The sequence below is a fragment of the Fragaria vesca genome, linkage group LG1 (genome assembly GCF_000184155.1).
Source record: "Fragaria vesca subsp. vesca linkage group LG1, FraVesHawaii_1.0, whole genome shotgun sequence".
Lineage (NCBI taxonomy): Eukaryota > Viridiplantae > Streptophyta > Magnoliopsida > Rosales > Rosaceae > Fragaria > Fragaria vesca.
Genome location: NC_020491.1, coordinates 16,947,190 through 16,958,097, shown reverse-complemented (window position 1 = coordinate 16,958,097; position 10,908 = coordinate 16,947,190). Strand labels below are relative to the sequence as shown.

Genomic DNA, 10,908 nt, shown 5'->3' with positions numbered 1-10,908 from the left:
AAACAAATCGATTATAAGTGAGCGAGTAGATATTAAAATTTACATACAAAATCGACATGAGAAATAATAAGTAAAGAGATAGACAAAACATCAACAAAGAAAAAAAAATAGATAGAAATAGTTCACCTCAGCTTGAGGTAGAATGCTAGTATCTTCAGACTTCATAGAACGACCGAATATGATAAATTGAGTTAGGGTTTACGAAGTATCAAGTATGTGTTCATCCAAAACAAAATTATTAAAAAAAAAAAATTGTAATTTATAACAACTTATTGTCCTTTTCTGTAATTGTACATTAGAGTATTTTAGTTTTTCAATAAATCAATAACGTGTGAAGTGAACAAAATAATTTGTTGAGTGGTAATAGACACAGCTGTCCTTTTTTTCAAATAAATCTTCAAACCCGTCAAAAAACATTAATCCCATTTAATAGACTAATCTACCCCGCAATTCGTTGGCCTGCCAATCCATTGAATTGTGCCGGTACATTAACTAAAGATATATATGAGATTACATCTCACTCAGTCATATATGAGATTATAAATATTCTGTTTTTGACCATCCTATCACATGTGAGATTAAAGCAACTGTTCAACGCTATGTTGATAGCCGCCTCAATATACCAAGACTTGAGAGAAAGGAAAAGGACATAACAATACCAGTTGTGGTTGTGTGGGTCTATAGCTTGCAAAAGAGATAAGCACCATTAAAGACGAGTCAACTACTCTGAGAATAATCCATAACATTACATGACCATAGTTGGGAACCCCATTACATTAAAGATAATTCAATCAATCTGGGGAACCTATTACATTACATGACAGCCTTACAAGAGGACAATGACAACAAACTCAGATTTCTAACCATCACCATGGTTGATCTGAATAGAAAGAAGGAAAAATAAACAGAAAGTTAAACAAACCAACCTACTTATTTATATCACAGTTAATATTCATATCTATAATTAACAAAAGGGCAGGCTTATACAACCCTTCCCCCTTTTTGCATTATTGGCCTGCTCATTCCATCCGTGTAAGGCTGTAAGGCTGTTCACTGTTGACCTTGATTCATTCTTACCAGAATTCATATGAAATCGTAACAAATATGTAGCACCAATCTAACTCGAGTCCTGTGCAGATGCGGGCTAGATATTCTGCATAATTTTCCTTTTCACTGGAACCAGATTGAAGTCTCCACCGGCTTCTCCATTGGCAATGCCAAACCTTGTAGATCTTCTTTATAATCAAAAGAGGCCAAGTCAAATGACGACCCAAACATCATGGGGAAGTTACTATTATGGTTGGTCTCAAATGGAGAACTCGTAACCTTAAACTGGTCGAACTGACCTTCCTCTCGAGTAAACACGTGATGATTACTGGAGATGTTGGATTCTTCAAAGAAGTTCCCATCCAACCGAACTCCTTGACCACGGAAGTATTCATCCTGTTGATGTGCAACATTAGGTTGAGAAAAATTCTTCACGTTTGTCACAAGGCTGTTTGGATTTGCATTCTTGTCACCTTGAACATTACAATCGTAGAATGACATAAGATCACTGATCATTTTCTGCCCATCCTCTGGAACTCCGGCTGATAGATCAAAGGAAGGTGGCACTGGCTTGGTGGAGCTAGTTGCTGCCTTGTTTTGGACAAAGGAATGGGGGAAAATGATTGGCTTAATCTCATTAACAAGGAGATTAGGTGCCCCAAACTCAGAAGACCTGTTACTGAATGGGCAACTCAATTGATGGTTGTCCCTGGATGTTCTGTCATGAAAACCATGATGGAATTCGCTGTAAGGACACTGAACGAACTCACAGGTGTAGATCTTCTGATCCACGACCATATTTAGATCGCTTGAAGGCTTCCTTTTCCTCATGCACTCTAAGTTGGTGATGACTTCTCCTTTAACTGGAAAGGAAGTGGGTTGATGGACTTGAAGCCTCTCCCTCATTGTTTCCATCCCAAAATTCAATGAATGAAGATTATCAGGCTTGCACTCCTGCACATCAAAGTTTGGCTCATCTTCAGCCCCTTCAACATCATACTCACTGCAATCATTAACCACCAAAGATCCACTAGCCCCAGCTGAAGACAAAGGGGGGCAAGAATTGGGGTAAAGCTCTCGAGCCAGGCACTCTTCTTGGTTGATGATGGCTAGCCAGGTAGAGCTCTCCTTAGCAGTCATCTTGTCTTGCAAGCATTTAGATTGCCTCACAAGCTTACGAATCTTGGCAATATCAGGAGACATATGCTTAATAACTGCGGTGAGAACACCCACCTTCCATGCCTTTTTCAAGTCATGTGGCTTCTTGTATGGTGGAGGACCCTGATCCTTAGGCAAACCAAGTTCAGGCCACCATTCCTCATTTCCAGAAGGCCACCACGGTGGTGGAACACCTTTCTCTAAAGGAAATCGCCTCTGTGGAGGATCACAGTGCTGCATAAGTGCTGACAAGAGAGAACCCAGAGTAGTGTCTTGAAGCTCTTGCAAGGTGTGAGGGGTCGGACCAATTGGGTTGCACCCATCGTTCCTGCCAGGAACCGCATTATCAGCTTGGTACTTGGATATAGCTGCTGGTCCATTACGGTCAAACCTGACTTTATCCTTCCACCATTCACGAAGATTGTCCGATGCCCCTGTGACTGGTTTGCCCTTCTCTGGAATAATACCATAGACAAAGCCTTGAGCTTTACAAACTTCCATCATCTTCAACATGTACTTTAAAATCCCATCTTGGGCCCTCGACATCTTCTTCCTCCTTGCCTGCTCTTGAGACTGCCTCTGCTTTGCGGTGACAATCACATCCTTACCACCCTTAGTCGTCTGTTCTTTGAGTCTTTTGAGTCGCATTTTATCTCTCCACATCCTTCTCTCAAGCTCATCCACATCAATCTCGTCATCAGTATAATCATCCTCCATAGTGGCCTCAGTTTCAGCCTGTGGGATGGCCACTTCTCCCCCAGGAGTTGCAGATATAAAATCCAAATCACCACAAAATCCCATTTCATCAAACATCATCATCATTTCCCGAACGAAACCACCAAATCACAAGAATTTTACGAAGATACAGATATAACTTGGGAACAACCGAAACCGCAAGGGTTCTTTTCTCCTGTAAAATCTGTCACAACAGCAAATAACCGAACAGAAAAAAAAAATTAATATATAATTTTCTAAAGGAAATCAATACCACAATTTCAGAAGGCTACATAAGTTGATCTACAACATAATCACAGATGCAGACGTGTTAGAGCCACTAATACCCAACTTGAGCTACTTATTACTGAGCAGCCATACAAAAACAGATCAGCTTCACATAGAACAACATAATCTATGAACCCGTTAAAGTCTTTATACAAAAAGAACACAGATCAACTTAGTCATCTGATATCAGCTGGATCGGACTTAGTTTCGACACCCAGAATTGTTACTGCTCCAAATTCAATTCTTTAAAGACACCCAGAAAAAGAAAAAGAAAACGAAAGCAAGAGCTAATAGCATCAACGAATCAAGGCTGAACAGATCAAAAAACAGAAGAGATACACGAAGAAGCAGAAAAGAAAGGGAAAGCTTACCCCAAAGGATGGGAAGGAGAGGGGGGATGAACTCTAGCACTTCTCTTCAATGGTCAATATCGAGGGCGGATCAAGTTTTCAGAAAAGGAGAGACTACAGAGAGACGATAAGCCCAAGCATTATCTCTTGTATTGACCCAGGTGATGAATTATATATTTTAATGGAGTATTATTGGGAGCATTGGAATAAATAATAGAAGATGGTGATGGTGGTGATGGGGGTGGGCGGTCCTAGTTCAATGTGAACGTGGTCGGTTTTGGCTATTCAAGCACTTCTTGGGTGTTGACATCTATACAAGCTTTAAGTAAGACATCCCACACTTTTTGGTAGTTTTACACCTCCCATGAGGTGCAGATGCAACGTTCTCTTCTCATTTCGAGATTTTAATCACCTCGACAGCTTATGATAAAAAGTAATGTGATTGAGTGTTCTACACACATTTGCATCTGCAGAGCATTTTTTTTTGACGAAAAAAACAATACGAGAAATTTTATTCACACATTTTAATTTTCTACATATACATATATGTTCTAGGATATTCTGTATCTTTCTAGATATTCTTTATGTGTGTCTTGGTCTTATGCCAATAGAATATGTAGTTAGACTAGATCTATGTATTTATATCCTTACCATATTGGTATTGTGTAATTCCCTATATATAAAGGGCTCCTATCAATGAATAAAATGATGATTCTCTTACTATCTCTTTGTCTATACACTTTATACTTCATCACGTTATCATGCACTTTGTTATAACCCTAGAGTCAATAGCTCACCATTTGTTTTCCAAACCCTAAAATCGGGCAGCCTTATTTTTCCCAATTTCCGACCAAAATTCCGACTGCCCTCCGCCGGAATTTTATATCCCCAGAAATCTCTCTCCGTCCCGGATCCAACGCCACCGGCCTCACCCTAAGAACCGGCCGGAAAGTCTTCGAACCGGCTGTCGGAAGATTCCAGACCGCCGCCGCTACCGACCACCGGTTCACCACCTTCCCTTGCTCCGATCAACCTGAATTTTTGACAGAAGCTTCCTCATTCAGAGCTGCTCCTCCTGTCAAATTTTTAGCCCCAAATTCGAAGTAAAAGTAGGCGAAACGTCGTTTCTCCTCTCGGCCGTCCGCTCCGCTTTCTTTTCATCCGATCAAGCATCCAAGTGTTTACGGTATGTTTATTTTACAACCTTAAAACTCTTCCAAGTTCAATAACCTCCTCGGGGGAGATAACGTGCTTTCTCCCCTTCTTCTACTCCATTCTATGCTTGGGTCGGTGTATTTGCAGGTACCCAAAATCCCCGAATTTTATTCGCGGGTCAAGAGTGTGTTTGATCACTCTTGTTTCCTTGTCCGGGTTGTGTATGATCAACCCCGACCTATCACCGGATTTTGTTTGATCAATCCGAGGCCTTTTCCGAATTGTGTTTGATCAATTCGCGGCTTTTCCGGATTGTGTATGATTAATCCGAAGGACAAACCATTAAAAACATTGTTTGTGACCTCTATCGAGTCTCATAATAACTTGGTTTTGTATGCAAGAGCAATGTAACATTCTGCTCCTTTGAGTTTTGACATACTCGATGCCTACGACGGATCTTCACTTAGTATCTGTGGAACCTTTCATTGGAAAGGATTAAACCACATGTTTTGACCCCTAGGCTAACAAGCCTAGATGCCGAGATTTCACATCTCATGCGCTCAAAGTCTTTGACGCGCCACATCGACAAAAGTCTTCAATGACAATATGTGCAAAAAGTAATGACCACAAAGTACTGTGGAATGCACTCATGGAGCGTTTCTTGAAACGTTCATATAACTCTACTTGTTGAGTTATTAGTCAAGTGGATTTCTTACCACCTTAATTGACTACATATGGGTCACGGCAATGGTAGAAAACACCGTGCCGATGTCTAGAAAAGAGGGGGAGGCCGTCGGCCCCAATGGCGACACTCCCGGTCTAGACATCAATTATATTTGTCAAAACTACTCACGCCAGCTCATGACAATGCAACCGTTGTGGATCTTCGGATCACTGGTTTAAGATTGTCCAGCTCCTTCAAATTGTGAATGCATACAAAAAGGTACGGAAAATCAATATGAGGATAAGAACATCATCCTCATGGTCGCGAATTTTGAAGATTCGGATCCTGCTCTAGCTACCCCTGACTTTGACGTCATCGGTTAGACATTGATTTTCGTTCTAAGCTATATGTACTAAGGCGTTGTATCGACATCCTTCGTCTATTTGAGACCTCGATGTACTCATATTAGCAATAATGAATGCCTTGAGAATTTTTTCGAAGTTATGAAACTATTCTCCTCTTATGGTTCGTATTGATTTACAAAAAAGATGTACATTCTTACATCGTCCTTAGAAACATGGCATATTGTGCCGATTTTGGTCCCTTCCTTTGAAGGTGACTCATGGCACCGCATCCTCAATGAGAATCGCCCATGTGTTTCCGGTTAAGTTAAGTCTTCTACCCTATAGCGGATTTTCCATCATCAATTGTTCAACTAGGCTCATCCAAGCTCAGTGTGATGTCTTAGAATTGTCCGAAATTAAGGAGATAGTGGTTTCAAGTGTGCCTCGCACTACGACCCTCCACGGACATGCCTAGTCATACTGCCTTGGAGTTACCGAAAGCTTTTGATTTTGGAACCCCCTACGCTATTAAACCAATTGCCGTCTTCCAAAAGACGTTGAACACATAACAAAACCGGAAAATTATCATCATGATCGAATCCTCTAGGTCCTCTGAGTTCGTTTATGTTCATGTCAGGGAGCTTTTGCTAACTAGTCATGGAGTTTACGACCGAAAGGACTTGGTTTTGATTATACACACGTCACTTTTGGCTAAGGCAAAAGGCTACGTCACCTGCAAGCTTCATAGCTTCGCACATGCCAATTCTATGAAAAACAGCAATTTGTCCCTTCTGGACAATCAACTTCGTTTGAGCTTTGTGAACAGCTCCGGACGAACCAGACAGTGAGCTTTATATCATTGGAAAGCTCTACAAGTCTAGTTTTCAGAGCTCTTCGCGGTTCGTCCATATCTATTTTAACGAAGAAGTTATGGCTGTTTTAGTGCGCAAAGGTCATTCTGTGCGGAAATTTTTATGCACTCTCGGGATTGCAGCTTTTCGTAGCTTCTTTCAATCCTTCTAAATGGTTCAAGTGGAACTATTAACTAGCCTATCTAATCCTTCTTGTAGATATGTCTCATCGAGACATTGAGTGCTTCGCAGATAGTGAAACTATCCACAATATTCTAAGGAACCGGCAACTATCTTTGGATTTTGTGCCTTTGTAAATCTTCTATGACTACAATGATTGAATCATACCGGTCATTCAAGGACGCGGTTTAGCTTAAATCTTGATGCCTCATGGCACCATGATCAATGTCACAGATACCCTCTATGCATTGAGAGGCAATCGAACCGTATTGAGCTTTAAAGACATTCCTGTTAATAGTTTTCATTTGAAAACACATTGTGAGAATGAACAAAAATTCTTTTGTGTATACCTTCTCATGAATGCGGACTGGAGAAATTCATGAGTCAATCTAGTGGATTGTATGTCACTACGATTCAAATATCGAATCCCATGTTGTCGTCAAACATGATATTTGGGACACCGACTCATATAGGCTTTGATTTAACCAAATTGGTCATCCTGGAAGAAAGATAATGATCCAAATTTTGAGAAATTCTCATGAACATCCATTCTTCCACTCAAAACGAAGACATTCGAGATCTAGCAACACCATGAAGCATGGTGGTGACCCGGGGGACATTGACGTCACCCGAACACGGCTCCAACTTCTCGGAGGCCGTCCGGTCAATTCCTCAAGCAATTGAGGTACACCGGTCTTCCCTCGATGTCACATTGGCCCCCTGCAATGCTCATTGCTCGTTTTGAAAGTCTATTTTTTAGCTAAATTAGGAGTGAGACCCTCCTATGCTAAATGACACAAAAGTGAACATTTCATTCTTACATCAAACTATGTAGACAGATACAACTAACTTACGGACACCTTTTTATGCTTTATGGTGTTGGTTGAAGTGTTAACACACTGGTCACGTGTTACACTATTATCTACTGCTTGTGCTGCTTATACTTCTACGAGCTCACTACCCATTCTTTAAAGAAGTTTATCAGGATGTAAGTTGAAGTGTCCTGTACCCCATGTTCACACGTAATACGGTCTCACCGAGGCTACGACCAAGCAACTTTAGCTTGTCGCTCGAACATTATTGATGCGCACCAATCTTTCTATTGCGTGTTGAGGCTATGCAATATTTGCATGCAGTTTTACTATTCTTCTACGACCCACCATCATTGAATATTTTTGTACTACAGCTCGTGACTGTGTACCAGGATTGCAATCCTTGAGCTCGGCTAAATGTTATTTCTAGGTGCCAAATCGCATTGTCACTGCGTACAATGATGGGTCATTTGAGATGAATAAGTATTTAGGTTGGATGTGAACCTCCACCTATAATCCGCATATGTAGAAACCTTGTCAGGCGATCTCTTTCACCGCTATATTACGGATGGTCACTTTGATGAGACAATATTCCCGCCGTTAGGGGGAGATAAGAACACATTTGTTCAAGTGGAACGACGTGAATTGTCGTGGTTTGTCCCCACTAAGTCTCATCTTGATCCCAAATGCTTAAAGTGTTAAAGTGACGAGATCACATACTGCAAATGTGTCTGCAAGGATTGATGTCCCATCAAGAGGACATGGCGCGACCAAAAGGTGTTGGTCTTGACGCCATCACCATGGATGGTGATATAGTGATGTCATATAGTGGCAAAATTGGTGTCACAAGGCCGTGTGGCTCCCCAAAATGAGGGAGGCCCTTAGGTTCGATACTTTCTCGCACTAGGAAGAAAGCAAGCTTGGCACAACCTTATCCATTGATCAATGATACTCAAATCCGTCTCATGAAGTCTGAATTGTGATTATCGTTGGGGGACGCCTCAATGTCAAATCCAATCCATATAGAGATCTCTACAAGTATTACACTAGTGTACATGAGGACGTGGGATAATGAGTCTACTATCGAACCACCCTTTGTTGATGGATATCAACTTAGTTGATTGGCCTAATGGAAAGATGTGATCCAGCATTAACAAAGAGATAGGTCCTTGGGCAGGTGATACCGACACCGCAAGCTAAACCCTATCAACTATGTCTTTGTTAGATAGCGTAGTGAGAACAAGAGTTTAGACTCATTTTATGGCGCAAGGTCTCTCACTAACATGCACTGGGATCGACTACGATGAGATATGCTCTCGTAATGGATGTCATTGAACTCCACTACTTTGTCAGTTTGGTAGTTTCCGAATAACTGAACATACAGCCTATAAATGTGGTCATAATAACATCTCTATGGGATCATAGATATACATGAAGGTCTTAAACGGACTTCATTCATCCGAATCAAGTGGCTCCAAACCACAGGAGCATGCGTTTGCTAAATGTATTGAAACGCACATAGACTCCACTTGATTTGGAAGGGATATGGTGAATTATGCCTTTGTGTGTTCATTTCAGATTTACATGGACTCTTGATGGATCAAGAGATGCCAATATGTATCAACATCCGAAGAAAAAGATCTTAGGAAGACACGGTCTCGATAAGGCACTCGATGACTGTATTAATGATGATTTTCCATCAATCGGCTTAGGCACTTTATAACTAGTGAGGCCTACATATACTCCCATGATTAGTCAAGGTCTTTGCTCTAAAGAAAGATCCGTTGTTTTGTCTAAAGCAAGATGACAAATATGTGTTAAGAGATGGAGTTCCCATCTAAGTATAATAAGACGCATCAATGTACTCAACACAATACGAAAGACTTGACATCTCATTCTCTATGAAAAGTTGTAAAGCTAAGTGTAGCTATGCGCCCACGCAATGCCAATGTAATGGCAGTAACTCCTTTTTCAATACTTAATGGTATGAAAGGTTTAGGCCTATTCTATCCCTACATAAGAAAGACACATCAATAGCGAAATCAGAATCTGCCAAGTTTTGTCTGTCAATTTCCACGGGACCTACAGGAAATCTCACTCATTGGAAAATGGTGAAATTGGTACCATTGGAAAGATCTATGTGTCTACTTTCTAGGGAAACCAACCATTTTATCATACCTATCATATTCAGTGAGTTATGGCCGTTTTCGTAAAGTAGGACGAATCTGTCCGAGAATCTGATATTGGCAAAACAGTCAACTTCGACAGGACTTTGTGAATAGATACTAACAAACCAGAACGTGTGTAATATACGGTTGGAAAACTAAATGAGTCTAGTTTCCAAAACCGTTTACGGTTCGTTCATATGTATTTCCTAGAGGAAGTTACGACTGTTCTAGTAACTGAAGGTCATGCTGCGCGGAAACCTAATTTCCTGCACGAACTTATGTTTTGAGTTCACAAGCGGCCTTCTCCTCAAGATCTAAGTGTAAATGATCATTTGAGGACAATATGGCATGATTTAATTAATCATTGCCCAATGCCACATTTGAAGACATGTTAAAGAGCATTGACATGCTAAGTTGTTGAAATTTCCGTGATTAGTAAAAATCAAGAAGAGCCCTATGATTGATGTAAAGATCAGGGGGATGTGCGAACTTCAAGGGGAGTCTAACACATACATACATGTCACTATCAAATGTGAAGGGTGCGTTGTACTCTTTTTCTCCTACGATCAAGGTTCAGTTTTTCTCCCACAGGGTTTTTGTCACATCCCGACCCTTATATTTTTACCTTATTTACTAGCGTGATTATAATAAGAATTTTACCGTCTCCGTCATTGAGTAAATAGTTTAATTGGTCCCTAGAGGGGTTTCGGGGACGATTATGTGCGGAGGATTATTCGTATGAGGAAAAATACAACGACGGTAAAAATAGTAAATTTTAGCTAGAAAAAGGTAATTTTTATTCGGGTATTATTTTTCGGGGTGTTTTTATTTTGGAAGTTTGGGTTATAAATGGTGTGGACCGGTTTGGGGTGTGAGGCCCAAACCCTTTTTCTTTTCTCTCTCCCTCCCTCCCGATTTTTCTTCTCCTCCCACCCGATTTTCTTCTCTCTACACCCACCGGTATTCCGGCCGTCCTCCCGCCGCCGTCCGACCTCCGTTCGCCACCGGACCGGTCCCGTTCGGTCGGTCTCCCTCCCAGCAACATTTCTAGACCGGTGAGAGGAGCCCTAGCGCCGCCGTGAGTGAGCGGTGCCGCCCGAAAGCTTCGACTGCCGAATTGGTTTTTTCGCCGGAACTTCCTCCTCCGGCCACCAATCCGGCAAGCTTGGTATGGTTT

The 10,908-nt window shown here is 41.2% G+C and overlaps 1 protein-coding gene across 1 annotated transcript; it reads right to left on the bottom strand.

Annotated features, from left to right (window-relative positions):
• Positions 1-685: 685 nt before the first annotated feature.
• Positions 686-3,736, bottom strand: LOC101303743 (protein ETHYLENE INSENSITIVE 3-like). Its single transcript, XM_004288334.1, has 2 exons — positions 3,579-3,736; positions 686-3,124 (listed from the first exon to the last, which is right to left on the bottom strand). Exon 2 carries the CDS (start codon positions 3,025-3,027, stop codon positions 1,171-1,173), a length of 1,857 nt encoding a protein of 618 aa, XP_004288382.1. The 5' UTR covers positions 3,028-3,124; positions 3,579-3,736; the 3' UTR covers positions 686-1,170.
• Between the last annotated feature and the right edge of the window lie 7,172 nt (positions 3,737-10,908).

What these genes read in the sequence shown, in the direction of transcription:
- LOC101303743 (XM_004288334.1), bottom strand. Translation starts at nt 3,027, where the DNA reads ATGATGATGATGTTTGATGAAATGGGATTTTGTGGTGATTTGGATTTT.